The following is a 27,592-nucleotide window of genomic DNA, read 5'->3' as shown; positions in this document are numbered from 1 at the left end:
GATTACTGGAGAGACTCTGAAAGTCTCATAGACCTATGATAAAGAACTCTGTCCGGGCCTCTTTACAACCGCATCACTCAGAGTGTCTGCACAAAGGAACAGTGCATAGCAAAAAAATAAATAAATAAAAAAATCTTACATTCAGCACAATTGCCTTAATTCAGCTCTATGCTGGCACAGTTTCTTGTATCTGGACTGCAGGAATACATTTAACGCCCTCAGTAAAAAGGATGGCCACAGAATATTTTTAACAAAGAAAATCAGCTTGAATTGGGGTGGGGGGGTGGAGGGGTATTTAAATTTAAAATCACATTAAAAGATTAATGGCTTCAAAATGTGTTGCCGTAAACAAAACAGATGTAATATTTATGGGGCGGCAAGTGTGGTGGAAAGTGACTTGCATTTGATTGTCATTTGAAATGGTAGAAGGATTCAGCAGAGACTTGTTGGTGAGAGTAGGTGGGATGATCCATTTTGATTTCAAGCAAAAGAGAAAAAGAATATATAATGTGAAAAACAATCACTCCTGCAGCGTGTATGATAATCGGGATGAGGTTAGCATTTTGCAGCTGCAGGCAGAAAAACCCCGTCTGACTAAGTTCCTGGTGCACGAATATTACATCTTTTATGTGTCATGTGATAAACGGTAACTTCTTCAGTATATCTACCAAGTGTGTAGCAATTTTATGTTTTTTATATAAAACAAAATGTTAGACTTTTACATGTTGTGATGATGCTCAGCTGGTTTTATTTTGATTCCCCAACACATCATGGGGAGGCAGCACTGAGTCTGCTTTGACAGTCAAAGCTCTTTATGTTGCGCTCATGTGCAAACTGGATGCAAGATGATGGCCTGTGTTGGCTAGCAGGTAAACAGATGCCCGTCCAGTGGCCAACAGATAGGTGGGTGTACATTTTTTTAAAAGACTGACTTTGGGTAACATAGTAATTATTTCCTTTTGTTTGAAAAATAACTTTACTGAACATGATCTGATCATACAGACACAGACACAAGTGCTTTTAATCACGTGAGGGTTATAGCTTCATATTACTTAAAAGTCAGCAAAATGGTGATGAAGTCATGATGTAAAACTTCCAAGCTGGTTCAAATTAATTTTATGAAAGACTTACAGTAATGTTTAAGAAAAAAAGCGAAAACATTACCAGGTAAAATCCTCATTTAGATGCTGTTTCAGGCAAACATTCTGAATTTCATGCTGAGAAATTTCCCTGACCACAGCCGCTTCATGTTAAGCTACGTAGTGTCAAACTTTTTTCTCACTTCTGTACATTCCCCTTTTACTTACCGAGGCAAGCCAGTGATTTGCGCTGAAACGCAGTACGCCTTTCATCTGTGAAGAGCGCACCTGTATGACTCACTACAGGAAAATTATGTCACCAGATCAGAGCGCTGTTCCTGTGTATGGCCTCTGTTGCCTTTGCAGCTAATTTCCCGGAAACTCACAACGTTCTTGTAAAGTCTAATAAGGGAGATCCCACGCCTTCATAAAGCTGTGAACTGCGCAGACTTGTGAAAGTGTTTTAAAATGGACAGCGTGACTTTATCCTGTGAGTCTATATCACAGCGACTTAGAGCAGATAAAAACAGATCAACAAAATCTGAGCGCACAACTGATCTTATTATTTAGACTAAAAAGCATTTATGAGTTGATAAGGATCCCTACAATCTGCTCATACACAAGCTGTAAAGCTAAAAAATATAAACAGCATTCTGTAATAGTGAATTAACTGAATAATGTGACATATGAACGTGCAGCCCATTATTTTATAAATCTTGAACCTTTGACCCCAACTGTAAGAGGAAAGAGTTCAAACCTTTACTTTAATATGTCACATGTCTGTACTTTGGAGGACACTGTATATTTAAATAAGACCCCTGAGGCGCCTTATTAGATCCAGCAACTGAAACTAACATGTTCATGTGAATTGTCCCATCTGTAAAGTGGCTAATGGCCTGGACAAGTTGGTTCCAGAGGCACTATCAAGTGGGTCGCATGGACCACGTCTGTGTGAATTTAATTAAACTCGTGAGACAAGACAGGTTCAGTTTTGCCCGTCAGGTTATATATATAACCTGTGACTCTTTGTTCTGCATTCACTGCACAAGCAACCCTGCCACCCAGCAGGAGTGATTAGTGCAGCAAAGCCATCTGCACAACTGCAAGCGCAAAGCTGAACAGCACCTCAGCTGCGTATTGGATTCAGTTTTCTGCAGTGGTGGGCAAATGCTCTTGTTCCACACCGCACACAGGCGCCAACCATAAGAAGGCTGACTATTACTCAGTAATCGGTATTAAATAACATACTGGATGGGAGTGGCGGGGAATTGCAAATAATGACTGATTTACAATTTAGATTCAGCTGCAGGCCGGCTCATGTTTAACCCACACAGTAACCAAGGGAACCCGCTAACTTAGTCGTTAGTGACCCACATAGGAAAGAAGACGTGTATGTTTTTATTAGGTACATCTGTACAGCCTATCTGATGCATTTTTTTAATATATCATAAAGCCTACTTGCATTATGCTTGTTATCTTTACTTCAGACACTGTTACTGAGATGGTTATTTAATAGTTATATTAGAGTGAGGTGTTAATGGTCTTCTTAAGCCTTTCATCTATATAAACATGTAAGAGCGACAGACAAAAAAGAAAAAGAAAGCTCTTTCATTTTTATGTAATCAAATGTAACACCACCTTTACATGTGGGTCACCTGATGTGTAAAATAAGTTACCATGTGAATGTACCATATGTACAATTATTGAACTGGATCTAAGCCTGGATCTAGGTGCTCCCTGTGTGAAGGGGGAAGCTGATGATGACTTTCCTGCTAGGGGAATTGTAGACTTAATGCCTATAGGAGGATTTGGCCAGTGAGTGTAGCAGCAGACTTCATTTATGAGGAAAAGGGGGAAATCTGTCTCATTTAAATACATTGTTGAACAAAAGCTTTAATAGTGGAATTATGCACATTCTGCACTTTTGTTCCATATCTGGAAGTACAAAAAGGTTTAAGCACAAGGAAAGATTGTGGTATCGGCAAGGAAAATATATGCAACTAACTACGCTTTCCTTAGTTATTATCAGATATAAATCAGATTGTGAGGTGCTCAATATTGCTCAGTATCAACAAGGCTGCATTTGTTCTCAGCCTAAATGTCTTTAGCTTAAAATTTCTACATAATCATTCATAATCTCATTCAAAAAATCTACTCTGTTTGGTGTAACCAGGGCCGCCAACACCAGAGGGCAAATTAAACTCATGGTTCTCTAGTGATTTTGTATAGCTAATGTAAAGGTGCTTCCTTGTCTGCTAACAATGAAATGGCTGAAAGCTGCTGTGCGGTGGGATACAATATTACAGATGCTACAAAGATTGAGATAGCTTCGGAAAAATAAAGCTGGCCTCAAACCTGCATTCTGTCTGAAGACCAGCAAAAAGACTGGATTATAAAGAAGTCTACAAAACAGCTCTCTAGCTTGATCACTGTAAACACTTTCCTGATGAGTTTATGGGCTCAGGCACTTTTTTGTTTATGATTTGTGACATTAGCCACTCGCTCATTGGCTAACAACCTATTCAGTCACAAGCCACTGGCCAATAACTGAGCGGTTTTACAGTCAGACCGGCCTCTACTTGTCACATCGGTTACCGTTTTTTGCAACAAAGGCAGAGATGGCAAAATCGCTCATCTTCATATCAGAACTACAAAAACAAGCATGTGGCATCACAGTAGCTACCTCCATCTGTTATATGGTCTATGCACATTTACCAACAGCCAACAAGGTGGAAGTAACTTTAGTATTTTACCCTGTGTGTTTTACATGGTGCAGAAAACTTTTATTATTCTATAGTTTACATATTTTTATTTACTTTTTATTTGCATGTTTTTATTTTGAAAGTTTAGTGTTAACTTCCGATCCATATCTCTCCAGTTAAGACAACGATCTATACCTACTCAATGACCTGCTATAAAAATGCAGGGAGACACAGCAGAGCAGAGAAACCAACAGAAATATATGGCTGCAAATATTACTTAGAGCTCCTGTGAGCAAACCATGCTGTTTGTCTGTTTTATAAAATACTCAAGCACTGCAGGCAGATAGCCAGAAGCGATCGGGTCCTTGTGAAGTGCAACAAGAACGGTAAAAGAACGACTGGCATACAGGTGGAACTCTGTTTCAGTCGTTCTTCTGCATGGCACGTCAGAGTGGGAAGTGTTAGAGTATTTTAGAACTTGTTTGTACTTGTTTTTGTGCCTAGTCTGGCTTTTATGTAGTAAATTCTTTTTTTAATTACTAATCAGTCACCCATCTTCCTTTATATTCAGGGGCATAATTTCCAGGGGGGTTAGGGGGGTTATTACCCCTCCCATAATCAGACCCAACGAATATAACCCCCCAACCCAATAAAATTATGAATTATCTTGCATAAATAGGCTGTAGATTCTCTTAACTCATTTCAGGTATTACCAGCAAAATAGTTGCATGTTTAATCATCTAGGAATTTATTTATTTAGACAGAGATCTTGACCCCCCCAATGTTCAGCACAAAGTTATGCCGATGTTTATGTTCTCCACCCGATTAAAAAAGTCCTCATTCAAAATGTAGAATTCATTTTTGTTTGCATTATTGTTTTGTTTTTTCCTTTTTTTAAAATTATTTTTTAAGCTGCAAATAGGAATGTGGTTAGCAGTGTAGCTAATGTAGCTTGCAACATTAGCTAGCTAACAGCTAATAACAATTGGAGCTAAAAATTCCTTTGATGTAAATGAATCTAGTATTTTTAACCTGCTAGAGGCATTTTGTCACAGTTTTATCTCAGGGCCAAGTATTTAAACCTCTAGTGTGCGTGCTTTTCAGATTATGACATGTTGAGCTCTGTGCTGGTGAAATATGAGTTTTGAATTCCATAAAATGAAACTTGGCTCTTATCTTTTTGTGAATGATTAATGAAATAATGAGTGGCTAGCACAATTCTGATATCACAAATGGGAAAGAAGAATAATGATTCAAAACTGATGTCATTAAACAGAATGTTTTATATGGTAGATGATGAAAAGAAGTGGAAAGTCTTCAGTCATCTGTCCTGGATTGACATATTGTACCCTTGTAGAAAAGATCAAGGCCTGGCCTCTCCTCTCCAATGAGCACCCAAATGTCTCTTTTCCTCATTCTTGCATGCCCTATTTTTGGATAAAAGCAATTCCAGTGAGGCATATTGTTATGAAAATAGGAGCATGACGAGAATGTTGAAAATAATTTTCAAGCCTTAGCACCATTGTTGTGTTTGTTGTGCTTGTTTGCGGTCTGTAAGGGGGTTCCTGCTGATTCACTGAAGTCCGTTATACTCTGACACGTCTGTTGATTCATTTTGTTGTCTGACTTCGCTTTGTTTTCAGCCAATGTAGAGACACAAAGTACAGACTGAACTTGACGTGAAAAGGCGCTTTCAGGCAGGAAGTAACAACACCCCTTCTTCCCCCCTCACCCATGTCAGCACTTTGCAGTTTCGGTTCAATCGCTTCCCTTTTTACCAAGCGACATCCAAAATGCACTCTTAAATGTCCATTTGCATATCATCATTGTCCACACATGCACAGCTCTGTATGTTTGCACTGCAGCACAAAAACAACAGGTGGGGGGAGACTCTTGCGGTGTTGGGTGTACGTATGAATTTTGCCAAATATACCTCAACCAGACATCACGTGGTTTCATATCAGTTTCGCCGCTGTGAGCCGATAATGTTATTTGTTTAGTTCGGTGATACTTTAAACACTTCTTCTCTGACAAGAAATACAGAAGCGCAGTCTTCCCCCTGTTTATTAACAGATCACTGCATGAAATAACTGCTACAATACTCCGGTGAACCAGTTACATAATTACAACTGTAAATAGGAATATTATTTCAAAATGATCAAATGAAACAGTTCTAATCTTTTGTCTCCAGCTGGCAGCAGAATCTTCTTGGCTCAGTGTGTGTATTGATTTTGTTGGTTCTCTCATCTGGTATGTTGACAAGAGGCAAATGCATACAGAGAAGCTAAATGACAGCTATTTAATTTGGTTTCAGTGATTGTGCAGGCTGCTGTTACCTGAAGAGAAAGGATGCTGCAGGTTCTATTTATAGGACTCATATGCATTTCCAGAAATTGTGTCTTTCATTCAACAGGTTTTCTGTTGTTGTTTTAGTTGTTTTGGGGTTGTTGTTTTTTTAATGTGAGAATAGAAAAAGGTTTTGATATAGCTTGGTGCAAGTTTCAAGGGTTTTACAAATAGACTGTGTTTACCATTGCGTTCCTTTGATTTCTTTCTAGGCTGGATAGCTAAACCTTAACTACAAACCAAGTATCAAGGTTGAATGTGCCTTTATTGCAACTTTATGCAGGGGCAGAGCTAACCGGTGGCTAGCGACTGAAATTTGGCTACCGCTTTGGTCAACCTACACCACCAATGCTGAAACATGTTAGGGGGTTTGTACCCACCACAGAGCTGCTAGCAGAAAGGCTGAACACAGAATATGGGGGAGATCAACAGGATGTAAACAATGCCACTTTTGCCAATTTGCTGCTGTGGTTTCTGCGAAATGCTGACAAAGTCATCACAGACATGTGATTTTCATCACACCAGAAGGAAAACAAAGCCAAAAGCATGATCACGGCCGGCCCCTGTGACTGATGTGTAGTGAGTAGTCATGACTTTGGGGTGTCACTGTTGCCGGTGGTATCAGTAAATTCTGGGTTGTAGAGGCTCTTGAGAAGATTTATCGCGTCACTTGTGCAGGAGGAGCTGAGTCTACTTTTCTGCTCGACAGATGTGCAGTTTACATCTGCAAATTTTGTGGTCTATCAGAACTTGTCCGGGGTCCACAGTTCCCGCTAACTGTCAGCTGTAATTGACATTTGGAAGCTGGAAGCGCTTTGATATCTTTGTACAGCCTTGCCGATCAAGTAGCTGCAGTTTAGACCCTCAGACAGCTACTTAGAGGGGCCCACGATGGGTGGGAGATAAGGTTAGAGGATTTATCAGCTCTGAACCTGTTATTGACTGACAACTTCAGAAGGCTTGTTCATTTTCCAATTACGTTTAATTAGGACCTTGTTCTTTCCTTTCAACTTCTGTTCAAACTAAAGAAACACATCCTCTGCTGCTATGCTGAAAGGCAGCTTCACACTCTCTCCAGCACAGACGTTGCACTTGTCTCCATCTCCATCTAGAACACATCTATTCCCTGTTGCTCTCTACTGTGTCACAATGAATTCGTCCTCCTTCTTTAAGGCTCTCATGTTCGGGAACGAGCTAAGGTCAGCCTCAGCGCAGACGCATTTTATTATTCATTACATTGTATTCTTTCCAGCACTGCAGTGTCTGGCCTTGCTGGCGGTACAAGTGGAATCACAGAACAAGTGACCTCTTTTATAATTCACACTCTTAAACGTTTTCTATGTGTTCAAGGTTGATATTATTCATGCAATGTCGAACACGTAATCAAACACGAGACAGTATAAACACAGATATTCAAATTGATATTGATATTCGGACAACATCAGAGTTTTTCTTAAATATTGGGTCCAAATTGCTTAAGTGCAACACGTCACAGTGTGAAAACAATTGTTACAAAAAATCAAGACAAAAATATCACCTCAAGTCAAAACAAACAGAACTAATGAATGATACAAGTGAACGTAATGAACATAATCACAGGTGTCTTTTTCAAGTTTCCTAGTAAATAGTTACAGCAGGATGTTGAACCCAGAGGGGTTTTCTATATCACAGATCAAGCTGATGGCAGTAAGCTGTTATACCGTTACAGGAAGTAGAGCGAGCATGGGAAATGAAACGCGAGCGCCGTTTATAAAAGACGAGGTGGTTCAACGAGTGATGGGTTAAACATTTTTCAGAGAGTTATTTGTGGCCTGCTGCTTTGCACGCCACAGACAGCATGGAGACGCTTCTTCTTCTATTTCCTCAATTCAGCTACATGCCCCCAAAGGAGGAAGCATATTTCAAAATGTTTGGTCCAGTAGGCTTACAGACACCAAAGATGAAGGACGACAGTAGCAGGTTGGTGTGTGATTTTCCGTCATTTTTAAATGTTTACCTGTTTTCTGAAGTTGAATATTTTCAGGGGGCTTTAGCAATTTCTAACAGCTATTACAAGAAATTGGAGCAGTACAACTTTAATCAACCAGAAATAGATTCAGCAAGCGTTTTTGTACAAAGAAGAAATATTTTAATCTGTAATATTCACGACATGTCTCCGTACCTTGTAGATTTGCCTTTTCTGTGCTGCTCAAAGCTGCTATAGCTGACACCATATAAGGCTGTTGAACTTAAAAGCTGCCGTCTTCCCTCATAAGGGTCTCCACGCTTTTCTTAAAAAACACGTCAGCTTATGTGACTGAACTTGCAATCTGTACTATGCTGCAGAGCTGTTGTGCAATTCATATTGTGCCATGAAAGCCACTTCAGAAAGTGTGCCTTTAAGGAGAAAAGTTTGCTGCAATTGTAAGTGCACCTTCTGGTCTTTTATATTTGTTCTCCCTTGTTTGCAGGCAGAAAGACAAAGAGAGGAAGAGTCGGCTTAGCCTTTTTCTCACCAAGTCAGGCTCTCACGAAAACGTCAGTCCCAGTAAAAAGACAGCTACGACACCCAGCAAGTGAGAAAGAAAAAAAAAATCCATTAACTTCTCATGCAGGCCGTGGTATTTTGCACAAGCGTTATCCCTTTTTAACCTCAGATTTCTGTACCCTCCATGACTCATTACACACTCACAGATACATGACATCTAGTACGTCTCTGTGAGAATCCAAGACATTTTTTTTTTTGCTGCATCATTAGAGGAGAGCTGACCGCATCTCTGATTTGTTTCACAGCATCTCAACGGAGGCAGCTTTGCAATGGAGCGACTCCTTTGAAGAACTACTAAAGCACTCAGGTCAGATTAATGCCTGAAACTTTTCAAAAATGTTGTGTCGAATTGCCGTCTAAAACCGTTTCTTGTGCTGTCAAACGCTTTGCTTCATTTGAATTGTAAACTGTAACACAGTGTTCGAAGCGCTAAATAGTTAATGGGGAGTGCTGTGAGAGTTTCACTACATCTTTTAATGTTTGTTAACACAGATAGTAATACAGAAACTGTGCAACTTCCTCCCCTCGTCACAGATGCCGCACAGAAACACTGTGACCTGCTGTCGTTTTGGCACGGTTAACAGATCCATGTAATAACATCCACACTTTTGAGCACACTCACACATATTATGGTTAAGCTGTTTCGGGATAGTTAAACTGACTATAGAGCTGAGACTCATAGATTATGAAGTTTTGGCAGGTTTCCACAACACACTGAAATGTGGAAGCTACATGTCCTTAAACAGCTGTAGTTACAGGAGCGTGACTAACAGTGTTTCTCTGTTTCTCTGTTTCTGTTTCTTTACATCAGATGGGGTGGAAACCTTCTCTCAGTTCCTCAGGACAGAGTTCAGTGAAGAAAACATTGAGTTCTGGTTGGCCTGTGAAGAATACAAGACCACTGATTCTGAGACAAAGCTGCTGTCCAAAGCCAAATATATTTATACAATTTTTATTGAATCCGATGCCCCTAAAGAGGTATGACATATGCCTTTTTTTACATCACAAACGGCATGGATGTTGTATTGCTAAGCTGGGCTTCAAAAGCTTAACCCCCCCTGGAGTGCAGTTTACCGTTTTTCTTGGCTTATTTGTCAGTGAGGGCTGTTGACAACTTGAAATATTTATATTATCGTAATAAAAAAATAACAGTAGGCGAATTCTAAAGTGCTGTGTAGACAGGAGCCCACAGCAACTTGACCTTTGCGAACAATCATTAGGAGCAGCAGCTCGTCGAGGTCATGTGTTTAGCGCTTACACGGCTGCAAAGCAGGTTGAGTTATTTCTGTGCGAGACAGTTGTGGTTTAAAAGGTTTCCACTCACTTTGCAAAGATGATGCGACCACCATCTGATATGCTTTCAGGGCCCATAGCATATTTGACCGTTAAAGAGTTCTGCGTCTGGTTTGAGGTTTTCACATTCCTCTGCAAGAGTGGAGAGAGCATCTCCCACACACTTTCAGTCTAAGATGAGTGCATATGTAAATCTGAAAGAGGGTTTTCAGAGCAGCGCTGCAGTGGCATTATTGCACACAAGTACACAGCTCGAGCGATTTGAAGGGAGAAACAAATGTAAATGAATGCAACCTTCAATACTGATGGTAGACGATAGCGTAGTTTCACACGCATGCATATTTATTTTGAAAGCTGCTGGTAGTTTTTCAAAGGAAAGTATCTTAAGAATATTTCAGTCTATAAAGGGCATAAATATGGTTTTGCCGCCAGTAATTAAACATTAAAAAGCCAGTCACGAGAGTAGGAGGCAGAAAATTAACCTCTATCTGTGATGATATCTAAGAAACTGATGTGTGTCAGTGACTGTTTAAACTCAGATTATCTAGAGTTGAAATATAGTGTCAACAAAAACACGCACGGGGAAAGAAAACTCACGCTCTGAGCGCAGTTATGAATAACTCACATTTTGGCTTTGGAAAGCGATCCATTAATGTCAATGTGAGGTTTGACATTCTTAACCTTTTTTAAGAGATCCTCTAAAGCAGGCACAGCAGAATTATTTTCTCTTAAGAAGAGCATCTTGACATTCTGAAATTGACTTTTATTTGGTGTCGCGTGTGTGTGTAACCTTCTGAAACATCGAGATGTGGAGTTTCTCCATTGTTGTAAACGACTCCACGCAGCGCTCACTGCGGGTTTCGGGGTTTCCCCTCTCTTATCAGTAACTTGCATATCTACTCAGGCCTTTGTCTAACCCACTGTCTGCCCCTGCTGCAAACCTACGCAAAAATCCCAAACTCGGGTTGAAATGTACGTGGGCAAGTGTAGAGTTAACATGTGTCCCTATTTTTCATTCAGATCAACATTGACTATCACACCAAGACGGCCATCCAGAACAACATGGCAAAGCCCACAAAGAGCTGTTTTGAAGCAGCTCAGATAAAAGTCTACAGCCTGATGAAAAAGGACTCCTACCCCAGGTTCCTGCAATCTGACATTTATCTGCGACTCACCAGGAGGAAAGGGCCCGGAGCCACCATGTTTCGCAGAAGGTCACGCTCCTGTGTATTCAACGACAGAGGGGAGGCCACGACCGAACCCTCAGCCTGGTAGCTTGGAGGAGCAGTAGCTCACTCTGTGCGATGGATTAATTATTATATTGCAGCACAACTGCTGAAATATAAAGTGTGGTGCGGAAGTTTATTATTTTCCACAGGTTTGCTTCTGCAGAGTGCATTATTTTTTTATAACCACCGTTGCCACAGTGGATTACTCCACATGCACAGCACTGTGACAGCATGCCAGCAATAGTAATCTGAATAACATTTTGGGAAGTACATTTGTTTGCTTTCTTGAATGCACAGACTGCTACAAATCTTAAACGCGTGTGCGGTAAATGCGTGGCTACAGCTAGAAGCTGGCTAGTTTAGCTTAGCATAAAGGCCGTTAACAGGAGATTATAGGCACAGAAGCTCTGTTTCAGAGTCACAAAATTCAAGCGCAGTTCCTCTAAAGCTAATTTTGAAAGCTTTAAGCTTTATATGTTAACAGTTCATTCTGTGGAGAGAAAAAAAGATAGTATTTAAAGAAGTTTCACTTCATTCTGAGTCTTTGTGATGGGATACGCTAACGGGCTGCGGGCGGTAGCTTTATGTCATGCAGATAGGAGAGTTCACAGGATTAACCTTCAGCTACAAGAATAATCTCAAAGGTTACGTCACAGCCATGTGGTTATCTGAAAATAATGGACGCCCCCTGGTCAATCAGAATTGAATATTCTCAGTGGCCATTGTATGAAACCAGGTTACTCCGCAGCATCTGTGGATTGATCTATTATCCATTCTTTTCCTCAGAGGCGCTATACTTGTGGATTCAATCTTTATTGATGATTTTTAGATATATTTTTTTTAAATCTCACAAAACTTGAATGACAATGTGATAGCTAGCTGGAGACAGAATCTCAGATGAGACGCCTCCTCCCCACTGACAGTATCCAGCCAGCCGTACAGGCAGCCACACTGAGGCAGCCCTCGTGACTTCAGACTGGGTATACTTCATTTGGTTTGTTTTCCGATCCAACAACAGCACCTTAAAACACCATTAATGCAGTCAATGCAGCATACGAGCCAATTTGAATGTGTCTCATTAAAAGGAATTCATGAATTTATCCTTCTATCGCACTGCCCACCTGTCTCAATACTAACTTGCAGTGACAGCCTGCTGTAAAAGTACAGAAACCTTTTGTTTTTTTACAGATCTCTTATTTCTGCTGTTAATCAAAGACTCATTTTTTTCACACCAAGAAAATGTATCTGTGCTATTTGAATACTAATATTATAAATTATGATTGCCTTTTTTTCCGTTTGCTACCACCTAATAATTTATGTATTATTCATATGTCGTCATACGTGTTGACTTGCTGTAAATGATGTGGAGTAACTCAAATAAACACTTTCTTATAAAGCACTTTTAATGAGGCCTTCAGTGGCATTAATTACTCTGAATGACCGCATCTAGCGTGTGCATATTACACTAGTGGGGGAAATTGTGATCTTGTGTAGCTCCCTATTCCAAATCACTGAAAAATTAACAGTCCGTATCAGGTCCCACCACTCTAGCACGAAATTATTCATGTTACTGTATATGTATGCACAAGCTATACTTCTTGTAAAGACAAATGTGTATTAATTCAGAATTGTTGCCCCTGAACTCTTGAATATGCATGCAGACAGACTACATCTAAGTACTTAAAGCGGTACATACACACATAGTGCTGGTTTAGCTCATTAACACAGATGTCAAGGATTCAAGAATGCTTTAAAGGGATAAAGTCAATCTCAGCCCAAGTACCTGTCACTCTATAAAACCTGTGCAGAATACCTCACATTTCCCATTAATTATGCATCCATCTAGATGGCAGCAGCAGCAGCATGCATACACTGCAGTTCCTGCTGTCTTCTCATACCAATAGTCAAAGAAGGAGTGTGGGGTGTGGGATTTATTGTAATGGTCTTTTAACAAAGGTAGTAGCTCTGCTGCCCTCCCAAATACATCACAGCATAAGATTAGTTGCCCGCTAAGACTTTGCTGGCAGATTCCGTGTTTCTTTCCCCATTGGCATTTAAATTCGAAGCTCTGTCTATGCTAAAAAGCCTCTAAAGTCACCCACAAGTTAAAGATGTATTGTGGAACTGCTGAAGGGAAACAAAAGAGTAAGAAAGCAGTTTGCCTGGAGATATGAGGCTTGTAAAACACAATGAATACCAGTCTAAGAGGAGTTTAAAATGAAAAAGATGTGTTATAAGGTGGCTAACAGTGGATTTTACAGACACTTTCTCCAGTATGTTTTTGTTTTAAAAGATTACTCAATGTAGACCGAAGAGCGTCAGCAGTTTATGTACCTGCCGGGCTCTTGTCTCCTTTTTGAGAACAAGTTTGTCCCGTCTCCGGAGCCTGTGTGGCTCAAATTTAGCAAGAGATTTGCTGACACCCAGGCTCACATATTGAGTTGCGAAATCTTCCCCCGTTAGAAATCCATTTGCACTTGATGTGGTTGACCTGCAAAGATATTGACACACTTCAGTATATTTCACTGCAAACAGAGGGCCATGTCGAGTTTAAAAATCTTGAGGTGAGAGTTTGTATTTTGTATTAAACCTCCACTGAAGTAACAGAAGCAGCGAGGCACCCATTTATGCTGGGAAAAATCAGCACTGCTGATTCTTAAAGTGGCTCCATGTTTATCAGTGGACTGGGGGCAGGTTTCTGGAGGAAGTAGCCAAAATCGTTTTTAGGAATAATGTCAGACTGAAGGCAAAATGAAACATTGAAACACACGTTGTCAAAAAACATGTCAGTTGCATAAGATCTATAGGAGCAGGCTGAAATAAGTAGCAACTGTACGTATAAGTGGGAATGTAACATTTAACAATTAATAAAAGAAAAATACATAACATGTTTCACCAAGGACAAGTCGATGCTCTGTCAAGATTTTTACTGTTGTTTATAGAACAGTTACATTTGAAGGTACATGAGCAAGAAAGAAAGGCAGAAAGCCTGCTGCTGTCTTTTAATATCATGTAAGTCAAAAGTCATCACCTTCAAGAGTTCGAAATCTAATTTAAATCAAGTGCTGATCGCATCTTCGCTCTGCACCAATCTCTACCCCACAGTCTTGAGGAGAACAGACAAACCCCCCGTTCGAGTTCAAATGAATAAAGCAAGCGGAGCAGGATGGTTGACACAAATGTAAAGATAGGACAACTAGAGTGCCCCCATGTGTATGGTGAAAAAACTGCATCTCTACTTGCTGTGGGAGTAGTGAGACGCTGCATACATTCTAGGCCAATTTATTAGGTACACATTACTACTGGTGGGTCAGGCCCCCTTTTGCTTTTGGAACTGGCTTACTTCTTTGTGACGGAGATTCAACAAGGTGATGGATGTGGTCAGCAATGGTACTCTGTGATGTTTAAAAGATGCTCAGATGGTACTAAGGGACCCAGAGTGTGCTAAGATCTCCTTCATCACCCTCAACCGCTGATACAAAGCAGGATGGATCCATGCTCTCATGTAATTTATGTTAAATTCTGATCCTACCATCTGAATGAAAGACTCACTGGACCAGCAACAGTTTTCCAGTCTCCTGTTGTCCATCTATCCAAACTATAGCCTCTGTTTCCTGTTCTTAGTTGACAGCAGTGGTACCTGTTGCGGTCTTTTGCTGCTGTAGTCCATCTGCTCTTCTGCATATCTTCATTGTAGCCGGTGGTCACTGGGATTAATGTTGCCTTTCTATCAGCTCGAAGCAGTCTGGTCATTCTCCTCTGACATCTGACATCAGCAAGTCATTTTCACAGAAAGAACTACTCCACACTGGCTATTTTCTCATTTTCTATAAACCCTAGAGATGGTTAAGTAGGAAAATCTCACTAAATTAACAGTTCCCGAAGCATTCACACCAGCCTAGCATCACCTTTTAAGTCTATGTTAACGAGCAGCTGAATAGGTGTGCTTAATAAAACGGCGAGCTGGTGAGCTAGTCAGTATTGCATTATTGATGAACTACCCATTAGTACCTATTAATATCTTAACAATAACATAGGGCACATTGAATTTCTTTCCCGTCGATGCCTTTTATTCAGTCATCTATCCTCTGGGTTAATGCTGCTGTCAAACAGCACCTTTGTATTTACATGGTGATATATTAGATTTATAACTTTGGATTTAGATTTTATTATGTTTTGTTTTATGATATTTTAGTGATTATGGTTATATTCTAACACGGAGTGGAAAAATGTCTTTATTTTATTAAGTTATTTATGTAAAAATTAGACAGAGAACTTCTCTATTGCACCACTGCATTTTCCTTTTCAAATATAAACTTCAATTTAAAAAGACTTTTCATGTTTTAATGGATACCATTTCTCAAAGAGTTTTACTGCAGAAATGAATAGTCCACAGTTCCACTGGCTCAGGATGAAATGTACCTGTTTTCCTAAAGGATGGTACCAATCTAACTCTTCGTCCCATTGCTTCAGTTTGCATGTTTTCCTCCATCTGTTCTAGTATCTGTATCTCTGTTTTGAAAAAAGATTTGTTTTGTTAAATATAATTGCAATTTTTGTGTGGTCCATACTTATAACATATGAATATTCCAATTTAAAATCCTGGTTTTCACCTTCGGGGCTCTGTATGGTAATCACCTGCCTGCTTCACAGGGTTAGGGTCTTGCAGCCTGTGCTTGTTATCATCTCAAAATCCAGACTAAAAGCTAAAGTAATGAAGTCTTCGCAGCTCTAAGGACTCGTGAATGTGAAAACTTGTCTTGTTAAACCAGCATTTTTGTAGCTTTTTACTTTGTTTCTGTCTTATTTCAGTTGTTTTTTTTTTTCCTTTTGATGTCCTGGTGTTTTTTTTCTGACATACAGCATTTTGTGATTTATGTCTTGGAAAATGCTCAATGAATATAATTTACTTACTTCCTTAGTTACATGTAAATACTGCAATGTAATACGTCAGCCTTTTTTTTAACTGTTTCCTTGCTTCGCTCCTTCCTTCTTTGATATGTTTTCTTTGCAGCATGTAAGGAGTTTTAAAACATCTCACATTTTGCTTTTTGACTTAATTAATAAAATACAATTTCAACAAAGGAATTGTTCTTTGTAATAAAAAAGAAAAACATTTGAAGACTTCTCCACAGCGTTATTTCTGGCCGCATTTTGGACCTTTTTTTTTTTTATCCTTTCTGTGTCTGGTAATTATTTATCAGTAACTAAATCACTGTAGCTCACGGCAATTGAAATGGCTTTTCAGCACAAGTGGCCAACTTTTTAAAAAATCTCATCAACACAAGAGGGTGTTTTTTTAGCATATTGTAACAAATGCGTTCTCTTTTACTAAAAGAGCCTTTTTAGGCTTGCGTTGAGCCCTTTTATTCTTGGATTCTCTTAACTTTTCAGAACTAGAAAAAACATCCTGGATGCAGTGAATGCGCAATGAGAGCACACCTCAGTATAGTCCACACGTCTTTCAGGCCATGGGCTCTTTTGAAAAACAAATTCCTCAACCTGGTGTGTCTACACACATGCAAATAAGGGCAGCCTGGGTGTTTTCCATCACCTGTGTGATCACCTTGTCATTTACATTCTTGGTTTGTTTCGGCCCATCACATTTGAGCCAGTGGTCAACAAGGTCAGCAGGCTAAGGCATTCTAGAAATACTTATGATGACATCTATATGTATGACTTGTATGCAAGCAACAAAGTCAAATGAGAAGAGGACTCCTCCATATATAGCTCCTGGTCCGTCATGCTGTTCTTTGATGCATTAGAAAGTGAGAATGACCGCCCTGGGGTTGATGGGTTTGAACACACAGCAAAATACATTCATACAGCTGCCAAATGCTATTATTTACATTAAGTGAGATGCATCATGGAAATGTAAAATATGAAAAACATTCTCCCTCAAACAACAAAGTAGATATTAAATGAAAAGCTTAAACATTCTATTTGTGAAATACGAAAAGTATGTAATGGACCCAATGTGAAAACAAACCTCTTGGGGTAGTTTATCACACTGTTAATGTGTGAGGGTGAAAAACTAATTAGAATTGTTTGCCCCCGATTTGTTAATTGGTTGTTTTTTAAGACTTCTCCAAGTTTTAGAGCTAGAAACGTCAATGCAAACTTGCACACACGGTTGACCAAATTAGCTACATCCCCCCAAAAATGTGTCTAAAATACGACACTGTTTGCAGTGTGTAAGTCAATATTTTGTATAGCCGTCTTTATTCTTCAACACAGCCTCTTCTTTGGATGTTGGCAGGATGTGGGGCTCGTGTTCCAGATGAGATAGAAGACAACGTTCTTTTAAACCGTGTTAAAAGTCATTGTGGTTTTGATTTGACGTATGTATATATTCTGTCGGTGACGTATGAAGGGGCGTCATTAATTCAAACCCTGATGCTATAAAAATCTGTGTATGCTTTGATTAAGTCGAAGATTAATTCCTGTCTGCGTACAGAGTGGTCTTCCCACGCGTGTATTCATTAAAATCAATTGTTTGACCAAGATCTTCTGGACCAATGGTTGTTTGTACTCTCCTTCCTCAATATTTGAACCTTAACACTGTCTTTTGTATTCTTCCCTGTTAATGTGATCCCACATTGCTTCAATAATATTGAGGTTCGGGCTCTGGGGAGGCCAATCCATGACTGTTAGTGTTCCACTGTTTTTCTATCCTGTTATGCTTTTTCTGCATATACTGTGTTTGTCATGTCATTGTCATGCTGACAAATGAAGCTTTTCAATCAGTTGCTTTCCAGATGCTATTTTTGTGTTAATAATTTCAATTTTGACAAGCTCTCCAGCACTCCTGGCTAAAATGCAGCCCTAAACCATGAGACAACCTCTGCCACATTTTACAGATGGCTGTAGACATCCCCAAGAGTTGGGAGTTTGCCTTGTAATCAGAAGGTTGCCAGTTCAAGCCCCAGCTCGGACAGTCTCGGTCGTTGTGTCCTTGGGCAAGACACTTTACCCGTTGCCTACTGGTGGTGGTCAGAGGGCCCGGCGGCGCCAGTGTCCAGCAGCCTCGCCTCTGTCAGTGCGCCCCAGGGTGGCTGTGGCTACAATGTAGCTTGCCGTCACCTGTGTGTGAATGTGTGTGTGAATGGGTGGATGACTGGATGTGTAAAGCGCTTTGGGGTCTTTAGGGACTAGTAAAGCGCTATACAAATACAGGCCATTTACCACCATTGTACCTCTCTCCTGACCTCCTCTGTCACCAATGATGACAGTTTAACCAAAATTTTCAGTTTTGGATTTACCACTAAATTTTCAGTGCAGGTCTTGTGTGATCGTTAAAAATGGCTTCTTGACAGCCACCCTTACACTTAGACCTTTCTGATGAGGTTTCAGTGAACAGCAAATGAATCAACTGAAAGGCCAGATGACTCTCTTGGGTCCTTTGTCAGGTCTTTATTGGATTGTTTTCCTATTTCTTAAGGACACAGCTCTCAGATACTTTTCATCTGCCACCTCTTCTTTTGTCCTCTACTTGTCCATTTTCCTCAGATTTTTAAGTAAACACTGCACACCATGCTCAGATAGGCCACTTTTTGGTTAATAGCTCTTTGGGAATCATTTTTTTATTGCAAAAATACTATTTTATTGCTGTAAACTGTGTTATCTTTGGCATTTTTTCACAGAAAGTAATGAAAACAAACTGTGTATTTTGGCTCTTTGCTAAATATGATAAGTTATGTTATGTAATATGTTAAGTACCTCTTTCATGGTTGAATGATTCATAAGTCAGTGTTATGTACTGTAAAAAAACAAACAAAAAAAAAACAAACAATGAAAAAAATCCTCTGAAAATTATCAGGTAAAAGGAGTGAATTGAAATATCCAAAGAAAAATTTAAAAGGCCCATCATAAAGCCTGGAAATGTATTTCTCGGACTGCATTGGGAAAATCACGCGGGACTCTGGCTTCTTGGAAGCATAATATGAAGAAATGAGGGGTAGCTCAAGACTTTTGCACAACACAATATAGTAATGGTTACACAGCATCTGCCCAACACCAGCATGTTAGCGTTCCCACTGTTGGCATTCCAGGCTAGCATTAGCATTTAGATTGAGACTTTAATTTTCTGTCAGCACAGATTGGCTCTTGCGGTAGACTAATCTAAGAACATAAAACATTTCTATCACAACACTTGAAGGCATACCAATAAATCAGAGCTGACTTGTGCTATTGTCACATAACACTGCTAATATGCAAATGGAAGGATGACGAGGCTTCTCCATAACAGCAGATTTGTTTATGGATATTTGCATATGGCCAGGATCTTCCAGAGCTTCCTGATCACCGATCATTAGTTTAGTTAAATCATATTCTAAATCTCGCATGTTGTGCTTTGCCACAGCAGGCCCTGTATCCTATATTCTTAATTAGGCTCATTTTTGTTTTTTTGTTTTTTTTTGTAAAGAAAAGAAAAGAAAAGAAAAACAACTTGATTGCAGTTCTTACTAAGCAGCAAATAAATGACTGTAAGAAATTCATGTGCTGGAATTATTTATTTATTCAGCCTTGGTGTGATGCAAGTATCTCCCATGTCTAGGTTAATGTTGGTCAACAGTTAGTAGAATTGAAATCACAGTCAAGCTCTCTCTTCCTCAAGGTACCGCAGACATGGACGGATGCCCTGTCTCTCCCAACAATAACACTTTGCATACAGATTTCCATATATTCCACTCGTGCTGGGCGTGGGTCATTTAGATTTGTTCACTCACTCGACTCTCTCATTTCCAAACAATCACAACCCCATCTTCAGTCTGGCAGGATCTTATCTCTGTCTCCCTTTGTAGAGGACGAGGAGATGGCGATAAAGTGAGTTACTGCATATTTGATTATTCGGCCTTTACCATTTTCAGCAGGAAACAACTTACAGCAGCCATGTGGAAAATGCCAAAAGGCTTTCCATTCACTGCAAGTCTAACTTTGGACTGTGTCTATTTCTGAAGGGGTCTTGTATTGATAGGAGGTTGCTCTCAGGTGCTTGATGCATTTAACAAATCTTTGAGATGTCTTAAAAAGACCCTTTGCAGGTACGGTTTGCAGGCGGGGTGTTGTAATGTGGGGGGTCACAGACATTTGGGCTAGTGATAGATCTTAATGCTCTTTTCAAGGGTAGATTCTGTTGCTTTCCCACGGATCCACTTGGGGATGTTGAGACTTGGAGTGAGTCTGTGGACAAAGTCCTCAGCTGTAAAGGTGAGAGTCTCTTCTGATTCTGTATGATATATATTTGCTTGCATGTGCATGGTTCCCACTCGCTTACTCTGGTCTGTGACTTTTAGCCGGGCAGATAGCTTTCCGGGAGTTCCTGAAGTCAGAGTACAGCGAGGAGAATATACTGTTTTGGCTCGACTGCGAGGAGTACAAAAAGATTAAGACAGTCCCAGAGATGATCTCCTCCGCCAACCGGATCTACTCTGAGTTTGTCCAAACAGAAGCACCAAGACAGGTAAATAATCTGAGCATATAAAACAGGATTTTGCTGGAATTAAATTTTCATATTAATTTTTTAGCAGTTAGTAGATCTATAGTCGCATAGCATCTGCAATAAAACTGTGCATTTCATGGTGGTAAAATTGCAGAAATGTAAGCAGATTTCTGTGCAGACAGACAGCAGGTGATGATGGAAGGAACAGCTGTAATGTAGTTTTTGTATGACATTGCTTGATTCCAGATCAACATAGACTGCAGTACAAGAGAAAGCATTACAAATAACATCTCCAAGCCGACCCTGACTTCGTTTGATACAGCTCAGAAGCACATTTACAGTCTGTTGGCCAGGGATTGCTACCCGCGGTTCCTAAAATCTGACATCTATCAGGGACTCCTGAGGAGAAACGATTCAAGGTGACTGTATTAAAAATGACAGCCTCTCAGGCCGAGGCTCATGATGTCTTCAGCTCAATTCTGATCTGCTGTAGCACTCTTTGATTTCAGCGTGGATAACAGGTTTATCCTATACAATCCAGATCCTTAGTCTAGTGGAGGTGGGGGGTTTTCTTAGTCTGTGTGATTTAGTAGCTTAAGTTGAATTTACAGCTTGTATTATACTTTATCCCTTAATTAAGTAAAAAAAAAAAGTGCCTATAAGTCTTTTCTTTTGTTTTCTCCCCTCCCACATACAGTTAATAATGAAGATAATTCCTTTATTGTAAAGTATTATCAACGCTTTATATAACACTTCGTGCAAATATAAACTGTCTTACGCTCTGAGAACTTCCACTTTCTTATGCGAATAAATATTGTTACATTTCTGCCTCAGTTTTGTGTTCTATGGAACGTTTTCTTGTCTGCTTTGCATGCACTTCTTGAAATATCAAAAAACAAAACCTGACATCCGGGTGTGGTCTTTTTGTATGCAATGCAAATCACCTGGGTTACTGTAATGTGGTCATTTGTCACACAAACAGCAGATGGCAACAGAGTTCTTTACATCCTTCATTAAACAAGAAGCACAGCCTGGGGACAATGAAATACTTGAGACTTCCACTAAAGTTTGTGTGTCATCTGCTCGGCAGTTTTAAGAAGTCAGAGCGTTTACGTGAAGAGGAACTGCATGAATCAGGAGTCTGAATCTACATTTGCCTCATCAGACGCGGGCTTGTGGGTGTGCACTTTCAGTCACAACTAAGTTAGTTTCATGTTATCCCTAAAAAGTATTTTATATCCCTTCAAAATGTTGTGAGGCAGTACAGTTTTTAGAAAGTATGACACAGTTCTCCTCTGCGTTTGTTTATTTCTGGCAGGGACAGGGTGAACTTTACTAGCTCATATAATAGTCTATGCAAAAATAATGCAAATGGAAGAGAGCACACTAAAAAACAGGCTCTCTATTACTTTGTATTTAGACATAATGTTCAGGTCCACAAAAACAAGATAAAAAAGAGAAAATGTTCATATGAAGGTAATATGAATCAACATAATGAATGTCAAGTACAAAATACCACTTTTTCACTGATGTCCCTTTTTTTGTTTGGAAAGTGGATGTGGGCGCAGCATGGTTTCTCCGTGTGACTACTCAGTGGTGGATGGACATTTTTTTTTCAGTTTCTGTTGGTGGTACTGAGTGTGAGGGCTGGCGGGGGGATTTATTTTAAGAGCTGTTTCAGATGTTTGAAAGACAGCGTTCTGTTTTGTGCAGACATATTGCCGCAACTTCCTCTTCTTTGAGACAACGCTGGTGGCTCTCACCTCTTTGTGGGAGGAAGACTAAGTTCACTGCGTTTGAAAAACAGGGTGTTTACTCTACACACGCATTCATGAAGAAATGTGTAGCCGAGCAAAAACTGCAGGATACTGAGCGCAGGAAGTGATAAAGACAAAAACGAAAGGTTCTGAAGAAGGTTTGGGTTCTCACAGTCACAACATTTGGAGGAAATTCACGGATGGGTGTTGCGACCGGTAAAGAAAATGAGATAACAATAACAGTAATGTCACCACAGGCACATCTGCATTTTGACAGAAAGTGTTTCCTGTCACTCACAAGAAAAGTACAGACAAAGCACTGTATACCTCAGGAGAAACTGATTACATTTACCGCTACACATGAATGAGGTTATGTACAGCTCCTTTTTTTTTTCACAGACAAGACTGTTGTTAGTTGCTCTTTTCCCCTCCATGCATTCTTAACATGTTCTTAACATTTGTTAACTCTTCAGCAGCCAGCGGCTTTCAGTTGATTTCACAACAGAGGGAATCTTGTGAAATCGTGCGAACATCTAATGTCAGCCTAATGTCATTATGGCTGCCATAAAGACATTAGGATTCATTCTTTTAGCTGAGAGCGTAGATTTACTGAAACTTTACAGGAAAACATTACAAGTGAGTGAGGTGAAAGAGTAGTATGACGCTGAAATCAAAAGCAGATGATGAAAACAAATGAAAAGTTATCGTTAAAAATCTCCAATAGCAGACTACCAGGTACAGTAAAGCAGCTGAGAGAGGCTTTTTGCTATAAGCCAGGCTGCTACATCAGTACTAAACTAAAATACTTCAGCAACTGCTGGGTGATTTTTTATTTTATTCATTTGTTGATGCTTGTTGATGATTTCCAGACAATAAATTCAACTCTATCTTTCTTCCCACGTTAGCTTTCTGTCTTAAGAACACACGAACGACAACAGATTAAAATTAGCTTGTAATGCTAACCTTTTCTTTTCTTTGGCGCTATCATTAGTCATATGAGCAAATAAATGAACTTAAAGTGCCCCAATGGCACGGCATGTTTTTCAATACTGCTAGACAGACTGCTGTGGGAACAGACAAGAGCCATATTTGTAGCATACTGAATAGCATTAGCATTGCAGTCATGCTAGGATGCTGAAAGTGGCACTCTTGGTTCAAACACCATGGGTCCTGATGACTGTCACTTTGTCTTTGCCCTTAAATGTGGCTTTTAAACAAGTGAAACAGCAAAGGGGTGTACCAAGAAACTAACCAACAGTGTTCATCTGTGAAGCACGCTTATATCTGCTGAGTCATTTTACAAGATACAAAAGGAAGACAGAGAGCAACGCTGACCCATTTTTTAGAGCAGCTAGAACCCTTAATAACTGGTTTCCAAGTAAAAAGGATTTTAGAGTCAATTAGTGAATGACAGCTGTAAGGAAACCTCAACTCTTCTCAGAGATGCAGGGTTAGCAGCTGTTTGGCCTTCTCCTTGTTGAGGATTTAGTTATACACTACAAGAACTATGATGCAATATGATGAGGCATAACTGGAGCATAAGTGGACAATCTTCATTCATACATTTTTTGTACATTTCACAATAAAATCTCATCTGTTTAATGATAATAATAAGCTAATAATAGAAAGTACTACTATTTAATATTTGACACACCAAGTGGCTCCAGAAATTAAAACATACATGAATTGTCCAAAGAAAAAGAAAGAAAAACAGGAAACAACTGTTAAAGCAGTTCATAAAATGTTATTAAGGTCTCATAAAGGTGTAACCTAACTGACTAGTATTTCATTGTAAAGTTAACAGTCATTAAAAAGGGGGGGGGGGGGGAGAAGAAGAAGAAGAAGTTGACCTACATCTCCCACATGAAGTGCTTATCTATGTTATCTGTTGCTTACATCACTGGGATTAAACTGGGGCACAAAAAGAGAGGAACTAAAACTGAAATGTATATAAATTTATGAATACAAAGGGGTTACTGGAATTTTAAAAACACTTTAGACCTCCAGAGAACAGATGAAAGGTTCCTGTCAACAAAGAAGCAGGAAGTAAAGAGTGAAACAGTTTCACGACTTGTTGTCTCTTAAGAGGTTTTGTTGGAAGACAGGGGAAAGCCAAACTGTCACAGCTCACAGGCCTGGGGAAGGATTAAGGATGCTAATCGAGGACGTTAGTAGTTTTTCCTCCATGATGTTGACCGATGTCAGGTTTTAGATCAAAATGTTTCCCGAGCTTTACGTTTCTAAAACAGAGATTGTGTTATACTTTCTGTGCCTGAGCTTCAATTGTGTCTAAAATGGAAACACTGAGGGGGCTTAGTGGTCTAAGCATCACACCACATAACCCACACTGTCCGTGGTTTGGTTCCGACATGTGACCTTTGTCGTCCCCCTCTCTTTCCCCCATGTTTCCTCTCTGCCTCCACCGGCAAGAGATTGTAAACAGAAACAAAACCCGTATTACAAAAGTCTGCCAAAAGACACAAGAGAAATTTACCACAAAGTGGTGCATAATATATGAGGCAGTGTTTGAGCCGCAGTTAAAGTAGATACAAAAGAGGCAGCATGTCAGCTGTTCTTGCATCATCTGACATTGAATCTTGAATTTTTTCACCATATGGGCATTAAAATACTCATTTATAGAAAGGTTAGGTGTCATGTGGGAGATTTATGAAACCATATAACATAGCTGGTTTGATTTTATTGCACAATCAGCTGCAAACACCAAAGGGGGGGGATAAACTTTTACTAAGTAACTCCCACAATGGCAAATTCAGTTCAGTTTGGTTCAGTTTAATAAAACTTGCTTTAAGGTGCTTTGTATTGTAATATAGAGACCCCACAATAATAGAGAGAAACCCCATCAATCAAGCGAGCCCCTCTGTGCAAGTATAGTGCGAGTATAATAACTTCAGTTTTATCTGAATTTAGAAGCAAGTTTGCTTAGGCTTCTGCCCCCGCAACCCAGCCTCGGATAAAGCGGATGAAGATGGATGGATGGATGGATGGATGGATGGATGGATGGATAGAAGCAAGTAGCAAATGCTACTAAAGAACGAAGGTCTTCAGTTAGCTTTGACAAATTTACAAATAGCCAAAGCAGAACTATGATATTGCGTCAGGTCAATTTATGTTTATTTAAGATTTAGCAAATAGAGCCGTGGTGTCAAAGTCACTTTGGTTCCTGGTTTAGATGTACCCCAATTTGATATTAAGTGGGCAGATCAGTAAAAGAGCTGCACAATAACCTAACTTTCTTTTCATGTGATGCAGTACAAGGAAAGTTCACATTTAATAAGCCATTCATATTAAATGTGAGATATCTTATTACCTGTAGTTTAAGGAGCTTGAAAAAGAGAGCAATTTGACTTCTTCAAGCTTTTGTGAAGACATTTCAGCTCTCATCCAAAAGGCTTCTTCAGTTGTAAAACAAAAGGTAGAGGGTCACAGGTATTTAATACCTAGTGGCGGCTGTCCCTAAGAGGTACTCACTATTAATCACATGAGCCAAGGTTTGAACAAAGGCGTGGGTGATACCACTGGAGGTTTCAGGTGTAACCACTGTGAGATCTCGCGCTTCTCTATCATGTGACCTGTTGAGGTCACCTGATGCAAGATGTGACTTGGGGTTGAGACACCTGGGAAGCGAGCTCATGACTGCACTGTAGGTGGCAGGCAGTTGGTGACATAATCCACTCCTTCTGTTCAATAATGGTCGTTCACAGGGATGTAGATGGCCTCTTTTACTTGTCTTTCTCTGTCCAAAATGTGAACGTTGGCGTCCTTAAAAGAGTGACCTTTGTCAGTTGGGTGCAGATGTTCAACTGAGTCTTGTACTGTTGAAGTGGCTGACCGCTTGGTTTCTCCAGTGTAGAGGTCCGAGCACTCCTTGACGCACTGCACAGCGTGGACTGGATTCCTTAACTTGTGTTTGGAAGTTTTGTCCTTGGGATAAACCAGTTTTTGTCTGAGTATGTGGCTGGGTCCGAAGTGCACTGAGACGTCGTGCTTAGAGAAAACTCACCTGAGTTTCTCTGATGAACCTGATGCATAAGGGATGACAACATTGTTCTGCTTGTCACTCTGTTTCTTGCTAGTTGTTGTCTGACCTTTACTGTGGATCATTACTGATTTGATGAAGGCCCAGTTGAAATTACGACATGTTGTAAGTGTTTTCTTTAGGTGTGTGTTTCTTTTTGTTTCCTTCGGGCTCAGAGGTAATGTTTTCTGCCTGGTGTTGCAGGGTCCTGATAACCCCAAGTTTGTATTCCAGAGGGTGGTGGCAGTCAAAGAGTAGCTACTGGTCTGTATGTGTGTTGGCTTCCCGTAAACTTCAGTGTTGAGGCTTACATCCAACTTTTTTCACACCTTGCCTCATGTGATGAGGCAAGGTGTCAAAAGGGACAGCCCCCACTTAGAACTTCCATGTCCTGGATGACTGAGAATCTACAGAGACTTATTAACCATACATAAGAAAAGTACAAACCTTCACATGTGTTGTAAAACTATTCTTTTACTTTTTATGATTGAAACAGTTTGTCAAGATCTAGACATATCTTTTTATTCTTTCCATGCATTTTCATAACCATGCTACAAGATCATTTTTACACTTGCAAAGCCAATGGGCTGAGTTTCACTCTTTGTCCATGTTTGACATTCCTGTATTAGAGGCTAGAGCTCATGGTGGTGTACGCACAATTGTAGCGCCAGACTCTCTGACTGTAGTGAACTCAGAGGTTATCATTTTCAAATGCAGGAACGTGTTTCTTCTTTAAAAAATACAATATATATTTCAAGAGAGCAGAGGAATTTCTGCATTTAACTGGACACCGCTGCTTTAGCTAATGCAAAGATGCAGTCTTTCGTTATCTCAGTGGATTTTTTGGCCCATATAATGCAAATGACCAACAAGGCTAAGGAGCAAGAACATGCTATGTTTAAATTTGACTGTGAGAGCTGAAATAGCCTCAGCATCTAGTTCACTAATGTTTCCAAAAGTTAGAACAGTGGTACTGGCTCTCGAGGCAAAGTGGAATAGAGATTAAAGCATTTGCTTATCTGCTGCAGAAATTTCCACTGGCCTATTTGCATCCACTGACTTTAAACCAAACAAGTAATGATGCACGTTTGAGTACAGTATGAACAGAAACCTGTAGCTATTTGCTGTCTGTCTGTTTGCTCGTTTGCGTCATTCCCCAACTTCCTCTTTGTCGTGTGGTT

The 27,592-nt window shown here is 39.9% G+C and overlaps 2 protein-coding genes across 3 annotated transcripts; both read left to right on the top strand.

The window, feature by feature from the left end:
• Positions 1-7,888: 7,888 nt before the first annotated feature.
• rgs18 (regulator of G protein signaling 18) lies at positions 7,889-12,582 on the top strand. Its single transcript, XM_085439223.1, has 5 exons — positions 7,889-8,086; positions 8,578-8,682; positions 8,900-8,961; positions 9,466-9,632; positions 10,968-12,582. The coding sequence occupies exons 1-5, from the start codon at positions 7,965-7,967 to the stop codon at positions 11,220-11,222; spliced, it is 711 nt and encodes a 236-aa protein (XP_085295349.1). The 5' UTR covers positions 7,889-7,964; the 3' UTR covers positions 11,223-12,582.
• A 7,307-nt stretch (positions 12,583-19,889) lies between these two features.
• Positions 19,890-21,451, top strand: rgs1 (regulator of G protein signaling 1). Of its 2 annotated transcripts, XM_085438883.1 has the most exons (5): positions 19,890-20,002; positions 20,137-20,220; positions 20,307-20,386; positions 20,473-20,639; positions 20,865-21,451. In XM_085438883.1, exons 1-5 carry the CDS (start codon positions 19,992-19,994, stop codon positions 21,039-21,041), a joined length of 519 nt encoding a protein of 172 aa, XP_085295009.1. In that variant the 5' UTR covers positions 19,890-19,991; the 3' UTR covers positions 21,042-21,451. The 2 variants fall into 2 exon arrangements, with proteins under 2 accessions (XP_085295009.1, XP_085295011.1); XM_085438885.1 differs by lacking the exon at positions 20,137-20,220 and having other exon boundaries at positions 19,891-20,002.
• The last annotated feature ends 6,141 nt before the right edge of the window (positions 21,452-27,592 follow it).

Source organism: Copadichromis virginalis, linkage group LG18 (assembly GCF_057382275.1).
Source record: "Copadichromis virginalis isolate Kocher_CV1m ecotype Utaka linkage group LG18, C_Virginalis_male_GT1.1, whole genome shotgun sequence".
In the NCBI taxonomy this organism is placed as follows: domain Eukaryota; kingdom Metazoa; phylum Chordata; class Actinopteri; order Cichliformes; family Cichlidae; genus Copadichromis; species Copadichromis virginalis.
Note: the sequence above shows the minus strand (reverse complement) of the source record. Positions and strands in the feature narration are given on the sequence as shown.